This window comes from Pseudochaenichthys georgianus, chromosome 24, assembly GCF_902827115.2.
Source record: "Pseudochaenichthys georgianus chromosome 24, fPseGeo1.2, whole genome shotgun sequence".
Taxonomy (NCBI): domain Eukaryota; kingdom Metazoa; phylum Chordata; class Actinopteri; order Perciformes; family Channichthyidae; genus Pseudochaenichthys; species Pseudochaenichthys georgianus.
The window spans coordinates 8876570-8899146 of NC_047526.1; the positions used below are offsets into that span (position 1 = coordinate 8876570).

At 40.2% G+C, this 22577-nt stretch overlaps 2 protein-coding genes across 2 annotated transcripts in view; both read right to left on the reverse strand.

Moving 5' to 3' along the window:
• cnstb (consortin, connexin sorting protein b) overlaps nucleotides 1-5800 on the reverse strand; it is a 46422-nt gene extending 40622 nt beyond the window's left edge. Inside the window, exon 1 of the mRNA XM_034076666.1 lies at nucleotides 5640-5800. The gene's annotated coding sequence lies outside the window, so the exon portion shown is untranslated. The remainder of the gene's footprint in view (nucleotides 1-5639) is intronic.
• A 3973-nt stretch (nucleotides 5801-9773) lies between these two features.
• Nucleotides 9774-22577, reverse strand: part of LOC117440275 (kinesin-like protein KIF26B) — a 36660-nt gene continuing 23856 nt past the window's right edge. The window contains exons 14-15 of the mRNA XM_034076577.1: nucleotides 13787-13937; nucleotides 9774-9988 (exon numbers count right to left, since the gene is read on the reverse strand). Coding sequence (XP_033932468.1) covers nucleotides 9774-9988; nucleotides 13787-13937 — 366 coding nt within the window. The remainder of the gene's footprint in view (nucleotides 9989-13786; nucleotides 13938-22577) is intronic.

Consider the following 22577-nt stretch of genomic DNA (forward strand, 5'->3'; position numbering starts at 1 on the left):
TCATGAGATCTCAGGCAATACGTACTTTCAATTCGTCGAGAGATCAGAGAGCAGATATAAAAAGGTAGTTTACCCAACATGGCTTTATAAATGAACATGTACCAATGACTGAGCCTCCGTACAGTTAGTGAAGGCAGACCTGCCTTGGCATACAGGGTACAGTGATGAGTAAGTGCTTTACAGTTAGTAACAAATCTCAGAGCACTGTGATACGCAGCATCTAACTTTTCCAGGCAATGGGCAGGTGCATTGATATAGATCAAATCACCATAGTCCAGCACAGGTAAAAAGGTCACAGAGCCTTTTCTTGGCTTTAAATGAGAAACAGGTCTTGTTCCTGTAGAAGAAACCTAGCCTACCCCTCAGCTTTTTAAGCAGATTAGTGACCTGAAGTTTAAAAGTAAGACAATCATCAAGCCAGATACCAAGGTATTTGTAACAGGCAACAACTTTAAGTTTTGTTCCTTGCGTAGTTACAATATCAAAAACAGGCTCTGGTGTCTTTTTTGCTTTTGAAAAGAGCATTACCTTGGTTTTATCCACATTTAAAAGAAGCTTTAATTCAGAGAGCTGAGTCTGAATAGTGTTAAAAACAGCCTGTAATTTAACAACAGCCTCTTTAATGGAGGGACCTGCACAGTACATTACAGTATCATCCGCATAAAAATGTAAAGTAGCTTCATCCACATTATCACCTAAACTGTTAATATATATTGAGAATAAAAGTGGTCCTAAAACAGAACCTTGTGGTACACCATTAGAAATGTTTAACCACTCAGAAGACAGTCCATCAAAATGAACACATTGGGACCTTTCAGAGAGGTAGTTCACAAACCACCCCACTGCAAGGCTGGATATGCCAATACTGAGTAGCCTCTGCTTTAAGATGCGATGATCAACGGTGTAAAACGCTTTGGAAAGGTCAATAAACAGAGCTGCACAACTCTGCTTATTATCTAAAATACTAGTAATGTCATTTACCACTTTCATTGTTGCAGTGATGGTGCTGTGTTTCTTTCTGAATCCTGACTGATGTTTAGACAGGATATCATTTGTACATAAAAACTCCTTTACTTGTTCACTTGTTCACTAAGTCGTTCGAGCACCTTAGCCAAAACTGACAATTTAGAGATTGGCCTATAGTTATTTAAAATAGTTGCCTCCCCTCCTTTCAGTAAAGGCAAGACATAAGCAGACTTCCATACTTTTGGAATTGTGTTTGTGCTGAGGGAGAGGTTAAAAAGAGAAGTAAGAGGTGGAGCAATAAAATCTGCAGCTATCTTTAAAAAGAAAGGCTCTACGTTGTCCGGGCCAGCCGGTTTCCTAGGATCTAGCTTAGATAAGGCTTCATGAACAACATTGACAGTAAAAGGAGTAAAACTAAAAGGGTTTTCCAGACCACATTGTTCAGAGTCACAGACTGTGTTGTTCACAGAAGCAGAGTTAGTCACAGAATCAAACATAGAACCGCAGGACACAAAATGCTCATTAAAGCAATTTAGCATAGTAGCCCTGTCCGATATAGTGCCAGATGATGTGGTAAGGCACGGAGGTAGCTCATTACGGATCTCACCGGTGGATATCGATGTTATTGCTTTCCAAAATGTCCTAGGATTATTTAGGTTTTCTGTGGTAACTGACAAATAGTACTTCGACTTTGCACTTTTGACATTTGAAGTGAAGCTATTCCTTAGCTGCCTAAAACGCAGCCACTCTACCTCTGAGCCTGATTGCCTAGCCTTTGCCCAGGCCTTGTTTCTCTCATGAAGGAGACTAGACAGCTCAGCAGAAAACCAAGGATTGTCTCGTCCCTTTACTCTAAATGTACGCAGAGGTGCATGTCTATCAATGATCTCCATAAAACCAAGATAAAAATAAGACCATGCGGTTTCCACATCAGCACACAGATCGATTTTACCCCAATCAAAATCAAACAGATCATGCACAAAACCCTGCTCCACAAAATGTTTTTTGTCTCTCTTAATGATAATGCGAGGTTTAACCTTTTGGACCTTAGTGTCCCTAATTGTGGCTACAACACAGTGATCGCTCAGATCATTTGCAAATACTCCCACAGATGAATATTTATGGGGAACATTAGTTAAAATGAGATCAGTTAGGGAGGATTTATTAGCGGACTTAATATTTGGGCGAGTAGGACTGTCAACAATCTGAGTAACATTCAATGAGATACAAAGGTTTTTAAAATCCTCTGACACTGCAGTTAACCAGTCCCAGTTAAAATCTCCAAGTAGCACTATTTCCTTGTAGTCTAGTTGTGATAAAAGATTTGCTAGTGAAGACAAGGAGTCTTTGACAGCTGAGGGGGGTCTGTAACAACTCACCACCATGACCTGTTGACCCTTTGCCACTTCTATATTTATGGCTAAAAATTCAAATTGCTTACTGATCGATTTGGAAACTAATGTGGTTACACTGAACTTATTCTTAACATAAATGGCAACGCCACCACCTTTATTAGGCCGGTCGGTACGATACACATTAAAACCATTTAAGGCAATGTCAGAGGCCAAAATAGACTTGTTTAGCCATGTTTCTGATAAGACAATGACGTCAGCGTCAGTCGATTTTGCCCAGATACGGACAAAATCTAGTTTACCTAACAGACTGCGCACATTCAAGTGGATGAAACCCAACCCAGACCTAGCTTTAAAATCAGCAGGAGTAGCGATCTGACTATTACTACTGGGCGGACCAGGGTTAGGTTGTACATTTCCTGACAGTAATAACGACAAAAATACCAGGCATCTTTTCCTCTTAAATGACACAAATACATTGTCATCTAATTTAGAAACACCGGAAAAGTCTGCCAGAGTGTGATTAGAGCTTAAGAAGCAGTCCTGAAGAACCATCATCGCAGGAAAATAAAAAAGACAAACATATTTTGTCGAGCAGATTGACTGTGACAAGGCAACCGGTAATTGTTTGAGCAACACATCCGAACCTTTGCAGGGGATGCCCACTGCTATATACACAGCTCGGAAATAATTACCGAGGTCCGGACCTCGGTGACCTCAATGGTGGATACGGCCCTGTCCCCATCTACGAGTAACTTTTCCACGTCGGGTATTATGTATGCTAGCAGCAACACACAGAGTTAACTCAATTATACAAACATGGGTTAATGATTAGAGGTAACTGAGTAATTTATTTTGTTAAAGTTTCAGCTATTCTGTTGACAATTCTGTCATCAGATTATTGAATACGATTTTTTAAAACATTGTTGTTTCTTTTGATGTGAAATATTATGTATTACATTTAAATAAAAAGCAAAGTTAGTTTTGTTCACAATTTGTTTAGTTAATTTATCTTGTTTTTTTCTCTAAAAGAACCGATAAAAGGTTAAAGGACCGGATCGATAAGCGGTATCGATAAAAGTAGTACCGTTAAAACCTTAACGATACCCATCCCTAATCCTTGGTAATAAAGATCTAGATGTGTACCACCCTTTCTTTAAAACACAATAATTTACACATAACATTACTGCTCATAATTTTCCAAAGCGTTTATTTCTATTAAATGTTTTTTTCCTAGCATTCAGGCCGTTCATCACCATTCCTTTTTAACAGGCAATATCAAAAGACTTGCAGAGAAGAGACAGACATAACGCTACGTTTTTTTTTAGCAGAGATGTAGGTGATAATGTTTAAGTCTGAACAACCAGGCAGGGCCGGCCCTTGGCACTGGCGAACTAGGCGGTCGCTGTAAGGGATGAAAGTGGGGGATGTTGACTTATCAGGCGCCCGCAGCTCACAGCCAAAGTGACGGACGATTTGCTAAAGGCTCGACGGGCACTAACTCTGCTGCTGGGGCATCAAAGATCCTGGCGGAGAACCGGAAATTGATGCGGGAGCAGAAAGACGAGATGCACTTAGTGGAGGAAGCTCATCTGATACGCCTGGAGGAGGAGAAGAAACTGGCAGAGGAGAAATTCCGTCAGGAGAGAGAACTTCAGCTGCTGGTGGAGCTGGAGAGACGGAAACGGCGACAGGCAGAGCTCGCGGCCCAGAAGGCCAGAAAGAAGGAAGAAGAATTGCAACGGGAGGAGCTGGTAAAAATCCTGGAGGGGAATAACCGCAAGCTGAAGAGGGAACTTGAGCGAGTGGCCGCTACGAAGCTGGAGACGGTGAACAGCAGCCTACAGCGTCACCTGCAGCGCAGCACGGAGGAGAAGCGCGAGAGGGAGCTCATCAGCATGAAACAGCAGATGGCCAAGCTGATGCAACTACAGTGGTCCCGGGCGGATCCCGCTCCGTGGGAGAGGCCGCAGTCCCGGCTCTCTGAGAAGAGCGGAGGGATCCAGAACCTCAGGATGAATTATATGAAATGTCTCTGGAAACACCGGGCGGTTTTTTACCTTAAAATGTTAAATAAATCTTTCGGAGGGGTCATACCCCCGGACCCTCCTAGAGGATGTGACGTCCACCCCCCAATTAAAACATGTTCATGCAATAATGAATACATTTGAAACCTTGTTTATGTATACAACCAACATGTCAATACGTTTCAGTTTTTGTAGTGTATTGGTCTTTTGTAGAGATTTTTTATTTATTCTTTATATTTTATTGTGTATTGCTTGGGGGGGGGGGGGGGCACCAAATCATAATCATCGCCTAGGGCACCAAAATGTCTAGGGCCGGCCCTGCAACCAGGGGACCAGCTTAGCTTAGCATATAGACTGAAAACAGTGGGAAGCAGCTAGCCTTGCTGTGTACAACAGTAACAGTCCAGAATTTGGACAAAACCAAAACGTGTTGTTAACTTTCCAGTATATGAGCTAACTAGCTGCTTGCTGCACTACTATTAGCATGGTATCACTCTTTGTAGGCCAATAATATTTGTTCTAAAAATGTCTATTCCTTTAAAATATGCTTTTCCATCATAATTTGTTTCATTCTTTAAAATATTGTTTTATAAAACCCAACATCCGTAACCACACAACAGTAAACTGTAAAAAGAAAGAAGCAGACAGTGATTCACCATGAGGTAAAAGGTAGAAAAACAAAACAATTATATGGTAATTAAATGTACATATTTAGATTTTTCCTACCATGAATATGCTATTTTATTACAACCATTACTGTCTCTACTGTAGCTGCGCATCATCAGAGACAAAGACAGTCAACTGTGAACACTAAATGACAACTGCTGTGAAACAGAGTGCTGGTTGTTGTTGACAGTGTTTCTCCAGCTGACTGCCGTGTGGCTTCAATTCTCTCCCTGTCTGTCAGGCAGTTACACAAATTGTTGCACAAGTGGGTGTCGGAGTTAGCGTGCGTGTGCACGTGTCTGCAAAGTGGGCAAAGTGAACATGTGCATCGAGGGCGCGCATGCAGCTTTCGTGCACTATGCAACCACCCGCTTTAAATGTAGCCTATATTAATGTTCATGTTGTATATGAACATTAACGGTATTCTTATAATAAAAACAGCATGTTTAAGTCGAGTTCATAGCTCCTGTTATTTTCCGCGACATCCATCTTAAATGCGTTATTATAGTTCCTTCTGCTACGACAACACTATCCAAACCTCTGTATAACATATTTTATATAATTTGACATCCCATAATGACATGGAAAACCGCAAGGGGCAGGCAGCAGGATGGAGGGATGCACTCACCGCTGGATGATGTCTCACAGTTTGTATCCGAACATGAACGCCCTGATCAGCGTCGTGTCCTTGCCTGCTGGATCCACTGTGTCATCTGTCCCTCTCCGACTCTCTCATGCTTCTTGTTTACTGCCCAATCCGGGGATTTTCCAGTTTTCCCCCTGGTTGCAATCTATACCTACATGTCATGTTTCTTTATTTATTTCAGTATGTGGTGGAGGCTGCCATCTCCTGGCAGATGTGTCGCACTGGCTCCTGAATGTGTTATGTAACGGCAAGGCAGATGAAGAGGTTATATGATGAGGAACTGGATTACGATGGGAGTAGTGCAAATGTGCATCATTTTGTTATATTGTTACTTTTGCATAAGGAGAATAGACATGTGAAGTGATCACATGTTTTATACAAATCATTGCAGCTTGCTGGTGCAGACATGGCCCCACACAACATCAGTGCTTTTCGGATTTAGGTGATTGCATAATAACCGTTTGGGGGGGTGCTTGCTTATATGGCTTTTAGGCTATATTATTTAATATATAGAAATTGTAGGGGAAAAAGTTCAAAATCGGATTATTTTTATGAAATAGGTTGAATTTCTTGAAAAAAAATTGGAAAATTTGTTTATTAGGTCTGCTGATATAAATGGTGTGTTTGTGATTTTCAAGCTGCATCGGTTTGACTTTGTATTTTTGTATGTTTCAGCCTTTTGCAGGGGTGTTTACATCCTCCATCAGTTTTGCAGAATGAATCAAGCAGAGTGGCGTCAGAACACGTACAAATAAATGGGTTTTTAATGTTGCAGTCTTAAACAAAATAGTGTACATTTGTTTTTGAAGCATTTAATCGCATTTCCTCTTTTCTAAATCTGCATGAACATACATACACACACACACACACACACACAGACAAACACACACACACACACACACACACACACACACACACACACACACACAGAACTGTATATGATGCCAAACAATGAGGAAGTGGAGCAGAAAGAGAGGAAGGGCAAAGTCAGGGACTAAAGCATCTTTGTGTGTGTGTGTGTGTGTGTGTGTGTGTGTGTGTGTGTGTGTGTGTGTGTGTGTGTGTGTGTGTGTGTGTGTGTGTGTGTGTGTGTGTGTGTGTGTGTGTGTGTGTGTGTGCGTGCGTGCGTGCGTGCGTGCGTGCGTGCGTGCGTGCGTGCGTGCGTGCGTGCGTGCGTGCGTGCGTGTGTGTGTTCTTTCTCTACTGTAATGGGCTGTAATTGTGCTGCTTTAGGGCTCAACTCTTCTTGCTCCCATTACCTTTTCACTCGCTCCGGATGGCATAAACAGTATTTATGCCACAATGTTGCATCGCATCACAACAGAAGGATTTGTTTTACTTTCTCTCTCCCTGTACACTTCACAGCAGAGTATAGGGCCAATCATGGGGGTATAACATTAAAGGGGAAAACATTTTTACATTTCAAGATAAGGTTGAAATGTCAGGGATAAGATCCAAGAGTCAAAGGCTTTATTGTCCTATGCACAATAGCCATAGCCAGGATGGCTGACGGAATAGGCGGAACTAACGTTATTTGTCATTCTAGTCGGACCCATTAGAGCGTAAAAACTGTAACTAAGTATCTGAAATAAATATGTGTACCAATAACTATTTTGCATTGTTTTCTTATGCGCAATTACTTCATACTGTCTTTGTCTTTTTCGTCCTGCATTTATTGGGCCCCTCTCAGAAAATAACTGACCCCAACCTGGCCCCCCCAGTCAAATTGGTCTAGAACCGCCACTGGCCAGAGCAATGTTTTAGCAATGACTGTCACAGGCTACTCCAAGAATACAACATATAATGTAAATTTGAAATGTCGATGGCAAAGTCAAAATGTTAAGAGAGTAATACCTTCAATATAAGCGCTAACGCTGCTAGTTGTTTATCGATATAAATGGTATTCAACTTTATTAACCAATATCTTGACCTGAGTTACATTTCAACTGTATTCTCAACATTTTGACTTTACTTTAGAGGATAAATTGTGCTAATTTTCAGGTTCATATTTGTATTTTGTGGGGAGAATGTGCGCTAGAGACATTTGGGATGTTAGCCTTTGCAGACCATTTACATGCACACAAACCTATTTAACACATTACAGGAAAGGGAAAACCCCCAAAAAGCATATAAGAAGAAGTAGATTAACCTTTATTTTATCCCCAAGGGGAAATTCAGGTAGGACCTCTTTATAAGGATCCAATTGCTTGCCCCGTTTGCCTGGCCTTAAAACTATAGTAACACAAATACACAAACATAAACACAATATGCGAGACATTTATTGCCCTATTTCAATCTGCAAAAACAGATTAAAGAAGAAGAATCAAAATATATGCCCCACACAGAGATACCAGCTTTAAGTCCCTTATATAGATCCCACTCCAGAATAAGATGAATTTCCCAACACTGTCTGTGATCTTACACACATTGTCCAATAAATGAATTATCACAACAACAACAACAACAAATAGGATGGAAGCACAAGCAGGAACTGGAAACATAGTTTAATACTCAAAAAATGGAGTTTGTCCACAAACACAGGACCATAACAGAAAGCTTTCATTTATTTACAGTGACGCACAACATGCTGAATAGTAGGTTTTACAAAACAGTGTGTGTGTGTGTGTGTGTGTGTGTGTGTGTGTGTGTGTGTGTGTGTGTGTGTGTGTGTGTGTGTGTGTGTGTGTGTGTGTGTGTGTGTGTGTGTGTGTGTGTGTGTGTGTGTGTGTGTGTGTGTGTGTGTGTGTGTGTGTGTGTGTGTGTGTGTGTGTGTGTGTGTGTGTGTGTGTGTGTGTCTTCCCCGTACGGTGAAATTCATCGATCTAGGATGAGAGCGCACTATCCGGTCTTTGCTTCAGTCCGTCCTCTCTTGTTGGCCCAATGACTTCACAGCGCTCTTCAGACACGGTGACGTTATCCCTTTAATGTAATTACCCTTCCATTAGTCTGTTAGCAGAATCCACATTTTTTATTCAGCCTCCGATCATTTCCTAATGTGTTCTACCAGCTAGTTTATTGATCAAAAGCCACTCAACCCTCGAACACACTGAAAAATTCACAATGGTGTTACTGTTGGCAGAAGCTTTCTTCATCACTTCAGACTCAGTCACTTTTTCCACAGCTTGCAGACAACAAACGGCACTCTTAACCTTACATTTATACAAACATACATTTCAGTGCCAAAATCTGTATACACAATGGCCACACTTCCTCTTAATCACAAATATGAAATACAAATGTTAAGGTGGAATGATCAGTCCATTAGTCTCAGACTTCTTCAAGTGGTCAACCACATTTTGATCATATAAGATACTACAAATAATGATATCACAGTAAAGTTAATGTCGTGATATGTTTCCTCAGTCCACACAAAGATCTCCAACATTTGACTGATGCATGTTCAAATACTCTGGATAAGAAGCAAACCTCATAGGAATTGCTTAAAAGGATTGAAATCTGACGATTGACAAATTGCAAAACAAGCTACCAAAAGGCTAATTGGTCAGCCCTGCACAAAAGTATCTCTATGGATTTATCCGATATGAAGTGTTCTGTCAAGCTTTAAGGACTCTGCTCAGGCTCTACACCTTTGATGTTTTATGATCTGAATACTCAGCAGATTCTTTGCCAAGAATGTAAACGTCACACTGATTGCCCTTTCTTTTTCATGAATTCAATGTAAGAATAGTTGAGATATTGATATACAATTGGTCATTTTGTGGGTATAGTCTGCCTTTAAATATACTGCACAATGCAAACAAATATATAAATTCAATAGCAATAACACATGATATAAGGGTACTTCAAAGACAGTAGTGTGATTAATGACGGGTATCAAAAGAGGAATCAAATGTAAGGATCCAACATTTTGTTGAGATCCCAAAAGGAGTCAGAAAGAGAAGTTGCATTAATTGCATTATAGCAGCAATAATTCCTGCCACTGGCTCTGACCACCCCGAGAAGGCAGGTTAGATATTATTAAGGGACATTAAGGTCATGTAGAAATAACAAAGTGTACATATAGTTGATGTTTGTGGCAGATTTTGGGTCAGTCATATGAAGTCAGTTGTATAAAACATTATGGTATGGAGATGTTACCCCCTCCTTTACCAATCCTCACTGAGTTTCTGGTTTGATTCCCTTTAAGGCTCTCTGCTCAGGCACTTTTCGTCGTCGCCTCTTATGTCGTCTCCTGGTGCCGGCATCGAAGCAGGTGACCATCATGACGTTGGCCTTGCAGAGGTTGAGTCTGTCCTCCAGGCGGGCCGTCACCACCTCGAGGGCCTCCAGGTGCTCCAGGGAGTCCACGTCGAAGGTCTGCCACAGGTCCACTGGAGGGACATGAGGTGAGATCATTACTGTAGGGGTGTGGTATTGTGACAACATTATGACGAGGTTAAAGGAGAATGTATGTAACTGCAGCATTGTTTATGGTAAAATGATATAGGGTGTGATATACTATATTACAATTAGTGGTACACTGAAAAAACTGAACCGTTGACTTTAATTCAATGTAATGTCAACATAATTGTATTGGGTTAGTTGAAAGCACTAATATTAACTTTAAATAGGTTCAACTTAATATTATTGCTTTCAACTAATCTAATACAATCAAGTGGAATTTGTTGACATAATACATTTAATTAAAGTCAACGTTTCAGTTTCTTCAGTGTGATAGAGTGGTTCAGTGATGACGTAATATTGTCAGCCGACCCGGAGGTTAGCATTGCAAGTGGCCCCTCAACCAAAAGGAATGGGATTTTTCCAGAGGATTTGAGATTATTATATAATATATTACACTATTTTATTTTGAACATCATTATTTACTAATAAAAACTATTTAAATTAGAGTGTGTATTTTTCTTTCATATTGCCACACTTGGTAACCGTTCGCATCGGGCCGAACCACGCCCCTTAGCTGTGATATAATGAGCATATACTAGGGATGTAACGGTTCACAAACATTTCGGTTCGGTACGTACCTCGGTTTTTAGGTCACGGTTCGGTTCGGTACGTTTTCGGTACAGCAGAAAAAATTATCACAAAACATAACATATTTTTTTTTTAATTATTATTAAACTGTGAATAATGTATTCACTCAAATAAATACAAAATATAATAAAATAAACATTAAGGTGCAGCATTTCGATAAACTGAAATAATCTGTATTTGAACTTTACTGTACTAGCACTCACAAAACATAAACTATTAGTTTAGGGTTTTTAATTATTATTAAACTATGAATATTCACTCAAATAAATATAAAATATAATCAAATGAACATTAAGGTGCAGCTTTTCGATGAACTGAAATTATCTGTATTTGAACTGTACTGTACTAGCACCTAAGCAGCCGGTTTGACATTATGACTTGCTTGTCATTGTATTTTCATGTTGTTTAAAGAAAGATGAACTTGTCCACATTGCTTGCCGAAAGGGCAGATCTGCTGGCACTAGCAATGTCTCCTGCTGTGGAGAACACCCTCTCGTTAGGGACAGAGGTAGCAGATACAGCCAGGTAGCGCTTTGCTAACATGGCAACATAAGGATATTTGCCGTTTGTAATAGCTTTGGCTCGGTCTGAACTTTCTGCGAGTGGTGGAGGCTTAAATGCTAGTGGGAGTTGGGTTTGCACTTCAGTCTTTTGGTACCGGTGATATTCACGTTCGGGTGATGCCTTTTCAAATGAGTGTGCAAGTTTGATGTATTGCCAGCCGCGTAACCAATGTTAGTTGAACAATGCCGACAAACAGCTTTGGTTCCGTCCACCTGTCTTTGTCCGTCATCCTTGTATGTAACTGCGAAACCAAAATGTTCCCAAACCGGAGACTTCAATGATGCTGGAGGATTTTCGAGCTCAACTTTATCTGCGTTCGCCATTTCGACAGTTCCTCAAATTACTGATTACATTTGAACGCATCCCTCTGACCAGCTCGTCCAATGAAATGACTTGCTCGCTCTATGACGCGTTGATCACAATGGGTGCAAATTACTCTGAATGCTGCGACGCAGCACCTGAGATTACTTCCAAAAAGTTGTTCACGTTCTCAATTTTTTACGTTTAAAGTTATATGCGTTCGGTACACTTCGGTACACACGTGTACCGAACCGAAGGGCCCGTACCGAATAATTTCGGTACGGGTACGTGTACCGTTACACCCCTAGCATATACCACGGCCTGTCGTGAGCTATTGCTTAAATATAAGATATAAATGAACCACATGACAGTCAAGTCAACAAGGCTAAGCTAAGGGTGACTAATGTTCATCCTAATGACATTCAGTATTCTAATTGAGTCACTTGTAGCAACTGCTGTTATACTGTATGTAATGGCAGACCGACAAGTTAATAGAACTCAAACGTTTTGTTCAAATCGATTACATTGACATTTTTGAGTACCATAACTTAAATGTTTTAAGTTAAAGTATAATCTTATCAATTGAGTTCTATTTACTAGTATTTTTTAAGTGACACAAACATATTGTTTTAAGCTAGAAACATGGATATATCAGTGGCGAACCGTCAGGGCCTTCAAGGTATTCAGAGAATATCCTGGAACACTCAGATAAAACAAACAAAAAAATCGATTTAATTATATAAATAAAATGGAGGGGCGGCGGGGGGTGGGTGTGTCTACAGAAGGTCCAGTTGTGATAGGCACGGTTCGCCACTGGGATATATTAAAGTGAAGTATAGCATGCTACAACTTCACTATCTGTGTTTTCACTGGAAGAGAGAGTTCATTCCAATTTAAAAATACACATTTACCCTCTCACTTGCAGTGCCATTTAACAACCTTTTTCTTTTCTTTTGTTGGAGAAATCTGCTGCGTAGAATTCTGCCTTTTCTCAATATTATGGAACTCTAGGTGCTTTGCTTCTGGTGCTCAAAGTTCCTAAAAAATGTATATGATATTATGATGTATTCATAATTTCAGTAATTTTTCCAGTCAATGTATTTATTCTGATCCCAGTTGCTCCATAGTGGGTGCTGCTGCTTTATTATACATGCTAATTGATGGTGTATTCACTATCTTAATAAACTATTTAAAGATGCTATACCATGTCATAATTCATTGATCATTGAGCAAATAAATAATTAGTAACAATTATAATAATTTGCAACCCTAATTGATATAGATTTGTAAAATGATCTTCCTCAGCTAAGCTTTTGAGTTATTGTGATGCTGAAAACATTATTTTGCATGCTTATGTTTATTAACCCTCCTGTTGTCTTCAGGTCAAATCTGACCGATGTACTACTTTCATAACTATTTTTGTTTTACATTCAATTGCATTAAGACTTCATGATAGTAGATATTTGAACATATACAATTGCTGATCACCACTTTCATTGAATTTTGGATGATTTAGTCAACTTTGTAACACCCATGGTGTTCCCGGTCAAAAATGACCGCCATAAAGAAAAGGAATTAGTAACCATCCGGATCAGATGACACACACACACACAGAACAATTTGACACATTTCCCGCTCTTATGTGCCCATCCCCCCACATGGATCACACCTGGCACACACAATACATGTTCAGTGTCTATTCTTTGTATATTTAGTTTTTACTGCAGTTTTTCATGTATACCAGTAGTCTGATACAATATGTACAGTTTGAAAGGGTGTTAAATGACATTTGGTGATGATTAATGTTTTTTGTGTTAATGTAATAGCAGTTAAAACAGGACCGGTCAAATTTGACCGCGAACACCAAAGTAAGGGGGGGGAAACGAAGACAATAGGAGGGTTAACCGTTAAAGGTATAGGTAATTCAATTCAGAAACACTTTTTTGTTATATTCCAATGCTCTTAACATCCCGATAGCAATGAATACATTAAATGCTTTGACAAATATTTCATCTGTGCAAGCCGTGGCGCTGTAAAAAGCCCCGGGCCGAGGCAGATGACTGGATGGCCTGTCAGCCTTCCATCTCGTGCACAAACTTATCTCGTGCCCTCATTGGTCATGTGCACGTTCGTGTGTGTTGGAGGAGGGGCTCTGTAAGGAAGTCTGAAGGAAGGGGCAGATTTTTTCCGGTTGTGTACTTTCAAATTCTAGCGCACTCGAGCTGGTTTCTCCATTCTTACCCTACCTTTAAATACAGATTGATTTCACTAACATTCTTGGTTCCACTTTGCGGGCTCCAGCATGAGGTTGTGTTTGGCCCCCTCCAGCTCTCTCCTCAGGGTGTTGTATTTGGCTCGCACCTCGGAGATCCTCTGCTGACGGTGCTCCAAAAACTTCAGCTTGGCACTGAAGCATGCAGGCCCCTGGAAACACAAACACATTTCACAAACTGTATTCATGTTCGTATTGCCTATAACATTATGTGAATAGCTTGCATTTTGCTACTGCTGTTCTGGGTGTTTGGTTGAATCCTCCAGGCACGCACAGGCTGTATTTTTGTGGTTGAATAAATAAAAGCACCCCCCACTCTCTCTCTCTCCACACACTCATAAACACCATGTTAGTGCAGGGTGGACACCTCTAGGGAGTGAGACAGCACTGTAAGCTTCTAAATCAAATTACTCTGTGATTATACTGTATTATACATGTAAATGGCCTTTTCAAAGGTCAGTACATACATATTTTAATGGGGGATAAAAAAAAAGCTTCTAAATATGACTAATGGAGCACTGAAGTACTACAACACCATTGCTATTATATTACAGTACGGTTAATTTCCCTAATGTTTCCCCCCAATAATGCCATGAAAAAATTACTATCAATTAATGATTTGCTATTTAATTATTCTTTTTAAATCTATTTTTTTTTCTACCAGTGTGCTTCTTTGTTCTTTGCAGCAGCATTGACCCATTTCCCCCATGTGGTCATTAAAATTGTATCAAATGTGCTGTCCTTGAGACAGGGTGAGGCGGGGAATATAGTCCCATGAGGCCAGACCTCTCGTCATGGAGACATTACGTCAGTGCATGCACCACATTTTAAACACAAATGGGAGGTTGAACCTGATATCAAACCTTAGCTTAGCCAGGGTCAGTGCATTGTTCTTGCCATTTTTCAGCAACATACAATATCTACCTATTTGACCCCACACAACCCTAACCCTGGTAGCCCATTTATGATCTTTAAAGCAAAGCAATGCATTTCATTGTCTGCTTCAGGCTGAACACACAGAACATGCAACACTTCTATAGCTCTGTAAGGCAATATTTAATGGCTTTCAAATTCTGGTCTCCGATTCACAACAATAATTATTCAATATAGCAGCAGCAGAAACTCCCTCTGGAGGGAACACAGGAATTGTCAACACACTCTCACTCCATAATCGTCCAGGAGCGACGTTTGGTCAGGGTCCCGTGGCGTGAAGTTGTGACGCCCCTAGGCTCCTTCAGCTTCATAAAGGGAGCAAATAGCTTTCAACTGATTGCAATGTATTCCCATCTGCGGCGGGATTTGACGCTCATGGAAGCACGGCATTCGTTTGTGTCGGCTGCCCTTAACCCTCTATGGTACGCACTATGATGCCATTTGGGAAAACAAAATTTGGAGTGTTTTTTGTCTTAGAATAGACCAAATAAACATAATCTAAAGAATTTTTCAAGAAATAATTATTTGGGGCTACTTTTTGGGGTGCGTTGCCTTGAGGCAACACTGTACCGTAATGGTAAAAGAGAGTTATTGTTTCAAATTTTAACAACATTTATTTAAAAACACATAGGAAATACTAAATAACCTCAACAGGTGAAATTGCATGCCAATTAAAATATGAAAATTGTTATTTTTAATAATTCAACAAGATTACATGTCTGAATGTTGCCTGCAGGCAACATTGTACCATTGTGAAACAACCTTTAGGAATAAATACGCGAATAGTCTGGGCATCTTTCATCAAACTTTATTTTGTCATTTAACACAATAAGCTCACTGCTTGTGGAAGTTCATGAAGCAGTTCTTGTTAGCAGTGAAGCACAGGTACGTGACCAGTGTTGGGACTAACGTGTTACAAAGTAACGTGTTACTGTAACGCCGTTATTTTTGGCAGTAACTAGTACTCTAACGCATTACTTTTTAAATTCAGTAACTCAGTTACCGTTACTACATGGTGCGTTACTCCGTTACTGCGTTCGTTTTTTTATATAGTCAACAGCCAGGCGAACAGACAGAGATGAGAACTTTACTTAAGTACAGTACTTGAGTAAATGTACTTAAATATTTCCTGTGTCACATGTGGAGACGGGCTGTGGGCGTGTTTGTGTTGTTTACTAACAAGACTATCATGGCGGCGGCGGAGCTCAAGTCTAGTTTCTCCACCTGGAGATATTCTCACTATTAGTGAGATTAGTTAAATGTAAGTTGTGTCCTGGCGGGTCAAAGAGCCTATCTACTGCCCAAACCAGTCATTCAAATCTCTTTAAACATCTGCAAAAACAACATGCTGGGACGAAGCTAGTAGCTAAGACCACAGAGACTCAGCCGACGCCACTCCACCTCCACCTGCACCTAAGCAACAGCGGCTGGATTTTAACCAAGGGACTGCTAGCCAGGGAAAAGTCGATAAAGCCATTGCACGGTATGTTGTAGAACACATGCAGGCTATTGCTACAGTGGAGTCACCCGCTTTCAGGGAGCTAGTTAGCATGATAGCATGTCCGGGCGGCACACGGCATATGAAACGGAAAACTTTTTCCAACTACCTGGAGAAAGAATATACAAAAATGTAAAGCCAGCTCATATCGATGCTATCCAGATTGCATATAATGCCTGTCAAGTTGATCAACAGATTGTATTATTCTCCAATGCAATAACAGTACTGAAATGAAGGCTATAAGGGCATTAATATAATGGGAGCCCTTTTTTAAGTAAGTAAAACGTTACTTTTCACAGTAACGCATTACTTTTTGGTGTAAGTAATCAGTGAGTTACTTTTGAAATGAAGTAACTAGTAATGGTAACTAGTTACTGGTTTTCAGTAACTAGCACAACACTGTACGTGACACACTTTGAACACTGCACTTTCACTACACCCTTACAGCCAAGGTATTTGCACCGGCCCTTTTTCTCCACCCACACAGGCCAATGGTCAGTGTGGTCTTGACGCACAGGTGTTGATGGCACTGATGAGGCAGAACCTCTGTGCTTCTTCTCAGCCAGGTCTCTGTCAACATTATGAGATGGTTTCCCCCTCTTCTTCAACACTTTCCTCTCGTTGCAAAGGCAACTTGCAACTTCAACTTTGAATTTAAGCAGGCTGTACACTTCTTTCTTGGGGATGCCACAGTCCTTGCAGTCCCTGCGGTACAAGAGCCACGCATTCACTAGAGTGAAATCCATCATGTGGAACACGATCTTGTGATACCACTTCCTTGACCTCATCTTTGTTCTGTAGAGAGCAATCAGCGAGTCTAGAAGATCCACTCCTCCCATACTCTTATTGTATGCATGCACGACACTCGGTTTCTTTCTTTTTCTTATCCCATCTTTGCATAGAGATCGTTGGGTTGGCTGAGGCAAAGGTTGAGAGGAGATGGACAGCGCGATTGTCATGCCCTTTCACTGGCCTGAGTTGGACTCCGTCATAGCTTGTGGCTTTCTCTTCAAAGGTTCCCCTGCCTTTCTTCTTCATTACTTTATCATCGGAGAAGCTGCACCCTGCCAGACGATTGTGCCTTACTGTTCCAACACAGTGGATTTTTCTCTTTTGGAGAATGGTCTGGAGATCCACACTGGTAAACCAGTTATCAAAGAACAGCTTGTGGGATTGGTTGCCTGGGATGATGCTCGCAAGTCGCAGAACAATGTTGCCACTAGCCCCAATATCTGGCATGCCATCCATTGGAAAGATTGGGCCTGTGTGCACTTGGAAGTTGTAGGCGATCCCGTTGCTGTCTGACAAGACATATATTTTGTAGCCCCAGCGCTTTGGTTTTCTGGGGTTGTACTGCTTCAGGCCACTTTTCCCCTTAAAGGCAATGTGAGCGTCCATTCCCATTGGATAACGGAGAATTGTACACCCGGAAGTAAGTATTCCCCTTACTGTCGATTGATTTTACAGTGATATCTGCACTACTCATCGACTAAAAAACACCAGATTATCCTTGTTAATTACACAACATTGATTGGTTTACATGTTGTGCAATGCTTTTGTATTTTCCCTCTTCGATTCGGAGAAACAAATATTTTTTCGGAGTAAAGGATGGCACACTACCCAGAATCCCCAGCTATCGTTTAGGACTACACCATGTGCTCTGTTTGACAAACCCCGTTTTTTTTTCACCATTCATTCCAATGGCTGGTCTATGTCACGTGATCTTCAAATTTCTCCCTGCAGAAAAAAAAAACATGGCCGAACTTCGTTTTATTCTCGGTGGAAAATGCCTATTTTAAAGTTAGTTTGGCCATTAAAATGCGTTTTGATGTCATTTAATATGAGTTGTTATTTCAGATTATGTGTGCAGTGGATGTACATGATCTTTAGTTTGCTAGTTATTACGAAGATTACTTCAGGAAATTGCGTCCATATAATGTTTTCATTGTTACCAAGGTGGTTGCTAGGGACGCTGCTATCGATATTATTTCTGTTACGTTGTGTAACTGTTTAATGGTGTTATCTTTATTGCTACCCCCTTCCCCGTCAATGTATAGTGTTGGTCCACAGCGCAAATGTATTAGTTTAACAAAATCCGCATCTAAAGATACGTTATTTTCCCCTGTGCAATTCCAGTCTCACATCTCACAGCACATCGTCATTAACAAATACCGGAAACAGACCGAAAACGTTTTTAAAAAATAAAATAATACTTTATTCCGAGTGTGCTTGCTTTTCTCTTTGAAAGTCATCACATAACGGCATTGTAATACACGGTTCGGCTGCATTAAATATTACATATCTGCCGTAGTTCTGTATTTATAGAGCCCTGATGAGAAGACTTCTAGACAAACATGAGGAACTGCCGCTAACACAGAAAACGTGACGTGGATCATAAATATATCAGCAATTAAACAACATCTTACATTTCTTTTCACACAATACGTCTCCTTGCAGTATCAACACTAATTCGGCTGACTTTTATATTTGATCCAATTGGTAGATAGACTGTATTTACACCATAAAGGTGCACAGCTGATATAAAAGGGACACTTAGTGGTTAAAGCATGTTATTGAATTTCATTATTTTTATTATTAGATATTAATAGGATCCCTATTAATTACTCGTTATTCTCTACTAATAGTTCATTAAAGACTGTATATAATGACTATTTTGTACATCCCTTTCAAGATCTCAAGATTTTCTAAGTTTATTGACATTATCATATTCACAAACGGTGTAGTTCTGCATTGAATGAAACACTTGGGTTGCAGGTTCCTCAACAGTGCATTACAAGACATCTATCAATATGTGTGCATACCTCCAACAATGTTAACTATGTTGAAGCACTTATTTTAACTGATATTATACATATCTATTATACTCTTATAAGATGTATGTAGATATTTCATCTCCGGCCTTGTCAAGTATTGAACAATCAATAAATAAAGAACACAGAATTGTTAAATATAAAACACAGAATTTGTGTGATTATTATACTAAATTATTTACAAATAAACACCACTGCATATTTAACTGTTACACATGCTGATGTAACGCAACTGTTTCCAACTTGGGATCAATAAAGTATATCTTATCTTAAGCTGATCGATGGCTACTGCCATATTTGCAGAATGTGCCTCTGAACCTTGACAAGTACATGTTTCAGGCTTATCAATTAATGTAATGTTATCAATTAACAACAGGAGGGGTCACAAACATAAGACCAACTGTTAAATAAAGCTCTTCTGACCTTAGCTGTCGTGTGGGTATATATTAATGCTGCCCAACTGACACAAGCCATTTTCACACATTTATTAATTATATGTTTTAAATGTGAGTGTTTCCTGTCCCCTAAACCTCCAGGGATGTACACAGTTTAATACTGGCAACTTCTTATTATGGGAAATACGAAAACGTCTTTTAAAACTACAACTCCCAGTAGAGCCGTGCCATAGATAGAGAACATAGCCAGCATGTGTAGTTCTGGGGACGGGGTGGGGGAGGGGGAGATGCGGTGGACCCGTTCAAATCCAGTTTTGGACAGTCTGCCGTGGTTCCATCCCATTTCAAGTGCTGTTCGACGCTCGGCGTAACCCTATGAGCACACTCTCCAATCCCAGAACTTGAGGACTATCACGGGGTTTGTCAAGCGAAGTGGAGAGAATACTTACTTCCCGGTGTAATATTCTCTAAAGCAAATGAGCTGCTCCGACCCTCGGTCCTGACGGACTCCAACTTGTGTTTATTAATCAAACAAATAAATAAACACAAGGATAATTATGTGTTATTGTTGAGTAAATGGAGAATTGCACAGGGGAAAATAACGTATCTATGCCACAATTTTAGATGCGGATTTTGTTAAACTAATAAGTTTGCGCTGTGGACCAACACTATACATTGATGGGGAAGGGGGTAGCAATAAAGATAACACCATTAAACAGTTACACAACATAACAATAATAGTAATCAATAATAACAATCAATGTTGTGTAATTAACAAGGATAATCTGGTGTTTTTTAGTCGATGAGTAGTGCAGATATCACCGTAAAATCAATCGACAGTAAGGGGAATACTTACTTCCGGGTGTACAATTCTCCGTTATCCAATGGGAATGGACGCTCACATTGGGCAGCCGACACAAACGAATGCCGTGCTTCCATGAGCGTCAAATCCTGCCGCAGATGGGAATACATTGCAATCAGTTGAAAGCTATTTGCGTCCCTTTATGAAGCTGAAGGAGCCTAGGGGCGTCACAACTGCACGCCACGGGACCCTGACCAAACGTCGCTCCTGTACGATTATGGAGTTAGAGTGTGTTGGAATTGTAGCCTTTGCAGACCATTTATATGCATAAAAACACACTACAGGAAAGAGAGAAACTCACAAAAGAATAAAAGAGCCTCTTTAATCTAAATCCCTTTGAAATCCTTATAAATGAAAAATAGATTTAGCTTTCAACATTTGCAGCTATTTAAATAATAGTTCAAAAGTATACAGGCTAGAAAACTAAAACTCATGGTGTCCAGGGTGCTAGATTTCCATTGGCATCAGAACCAGCTGCCACAAGATGTTTTGTTGATTTTTATTCTAATGCTGCGTTCACACCGGACGCGATGCAAATATTCGCTTCGCTCTCTTATCGCATCGCTCTAAATGCTCGAGTTTCACCGCAGCTGTCAGCTGTGTTTACTCGCATCATTCAAACAAGACACGCTGGCTAGGGGACTACAACCATAGATATGTATATATAAAGGCTAGATGGCTCAAGGGGGAGTCACCAGTGTAGCTCACCAGTGGCCATCTTGCCACAGTCAACAACTACTGCTACAGCTGTTGTAAGGTGAGTGATCTGCACAAAAATACTCTTAACTCGCTGAAATCTTGACTGATTTACAAACGGTTTGGTTTATTATAAACGTTATTAGCATGGCTATGATACAGGAGACAACAAGAAGTGTTATTTCAATAGTGCACTATAGACATAATGTTAGGAATGGGTGAAGCAGGTAGGACTCAAATGCAGAATAACGAAAAGCGAGCTTTATTAAATAAATTAAAGCTGTGGCAAAACAAGGCAGAATCCAAAATATCCAACACCAACGAGCAGCACAAGGAACACAGACCGTGGAATGACATGGAGGGGAAACAGACAGAAAGCAGACAGGCAGGAAACGGGGGTGAACACTTTACACAATAAGACAGGAAACCCAAAGACAAGAAAAACACCAACAGAGACAAAACTACAAACGTGACATAATGTGAGAATCGTGACACATAATGTTATGAATGAGCGAGCTGCCTGTGGCAAGATGGCCGCCATGTGGCAACGTCGGTCTCCATTGGCCAGCAGCGCGGGTGAGTCATCTAGTGTTTACTATGGCTACTATGGCTACAACTACAACAAAATGAACATATTTTACCGTTATTTAATTGTAATACACGTTTCAAAATGATGCCGAAGTAAAAACATACTGATACCGGTTAGTAAAAACCATGAATTAATGCTTTGACAAGTCTGCAGACAAGACGGCAGGCGAGAAACCTTTTAAAATGCGTGTTTTCTGAATGGAGGTCGGATCGATCAGGCTAAGCTAACGTTGTATATGCTCCGTCTACACTCACAACAACGGCCTACAGATATAAATAAACCAGCGACTGTATTCGCCATGACACAGACAGTCTGTGGTTTGTAGGGGAGAAGGGGGTAAGTTGAGCCAGTGGAATTGAACCACCCCCTGTAACCAGGCAACGCCTTATAGTTGTAATTACGTGACCAGAAATTATGCAAGCTCCACCCATTTGTCATTGCCTGTGAAAAAGAGATGCTCATTGTGGTCTGGTAAGTAAACATTTTTACAAAAAAACGTGTTTTGCTGTCAAAGTACATTTTCTAGATGTCAGCTATATCGGCTGTCATGTAAAAAAAAAAGTATCCAGGTTTAAACATATATTGTAGATGTTGATGTGTTGGCAGCGTATTAAACCATGTCAATCATTAAGCTAAAGATGACTGAATTTTAATGCCAGGCTATTTTTCTAAAATGGTGGCTATGGGGTAAAGTGAACCATGGGCCTTGGGGTAAATTGAGGCAGTTTTTCAATGGAGAAATGAATGAAAGTAGGCCAAGTTGATAATAAGAGCTCATTGTAGGCTATATTTAAAGTTGAATTTACCCTGTGTTTGATCGGGAAGATGTATGAAATTGTATCACCATTTGTATGATTACTTTTCCTTTTAACATGTTAAAAAAAATCAATCAATTACAAAAACTAAACTTGTATTTGGTTTGTTATTTATTGTTTATAGTTACCTTTAAGATTTAGTTTAGGTATGCCCAGGTTTGAAGAGGTATGCC